Source organism: Myotis davidii, unplaced genomic scaffold, assembly GCF_000327345.1.
Source record: "Myotis davidii unplaced genomic scaffold, ASM32734v1 scaffold1497, whole genome shotgun sequence".
Classification (NCBI taxonomy): Eukaryota; Metazoa; Chordata; class Mammalia; order Chiroptera; family Vespertilionidae; genus Myotis; species Myotis davidii.
In genome coordinates this window covers 464,293-464,957 of record NW_006290147.1, presented here as the reverse complement: position 1 = coordinate 464,957, position 665 = coordinate 464,293, and the positions used below count along the sequence as shown (strand labels likewise).

The window sequence follows — 665 nt, the reverse complement described above, 5'->3', positions numbered from 1 at the left end:
AAAAGCCCCCTTGTAAGTAAAAATGTATAATTTCAAACATAAACAAAAGAAGAAAGACTAGTGTAATGAAACCATATTTCAACCATTATTAACACTTTTCAATTCTGGCCTAATTACATTTTAATAGTTTTGACTTTAAATAAGTTTCAAAAAGTTGAAATATGCCCTGTAATTTACTCCTTTCAATAATCACTGCTTTTATAAAACAATTCTTTCATCACCTTATTTCTGTTGTGTTTATTTAAAATGTGCATTTTGATGTTTTAATATTAAATTTCCCTAATTAAAAATTTCTGTAATTTTATCAACAAGTCTTTATACTAAACACTATATGACTTAAAAGAAAAGTACCATCTTCTTATCATGTTAAGAGTCAACAGGCCATAGACGCTTAATTTTAACAAACTCTATGTATTACTGTCTATCAAATTATATACGCACTAGCTGCTTCCAACGCCATCACCATCTGGAGACCGGGTATAAGTAATCTTGAACTCTATATCAGGTACAAGTTGCATAGCCCTACGATAAAACTTGATGGCTAAAAGAAGAAATAAAGCTAAATTAGCTATGACCACACATTTTTGTCATTTCCTTTGATTACTCTTAACTGTGGTTTAGTTTGGTTAGTTTCTTTACAAACAGTCAAATTCCCTTTATCTACA

At 29.3% G+C, this 665-nt stretch overlaps 1 protein-coding gene across 1 annotated transcript in view; it reads right to left on the bottom strand.

The window, feature by feature from the left end:
* Positions 1-665, bottom strand: part of FBXO9 (F-box protein 9) — a 28,581-nt gene that overhangs the window by 18,431 nt on the left and 9,485 nt on the right. The window contains exon 4 of the mRNA XM_006763192.2: positions 442-541. Coding sequence (XP_006763255.1) covers positions 442-541 — 100 coding nt within the window. The remainder of the gene's footprint in view (positions 1-441; positions 542-665) is intronic.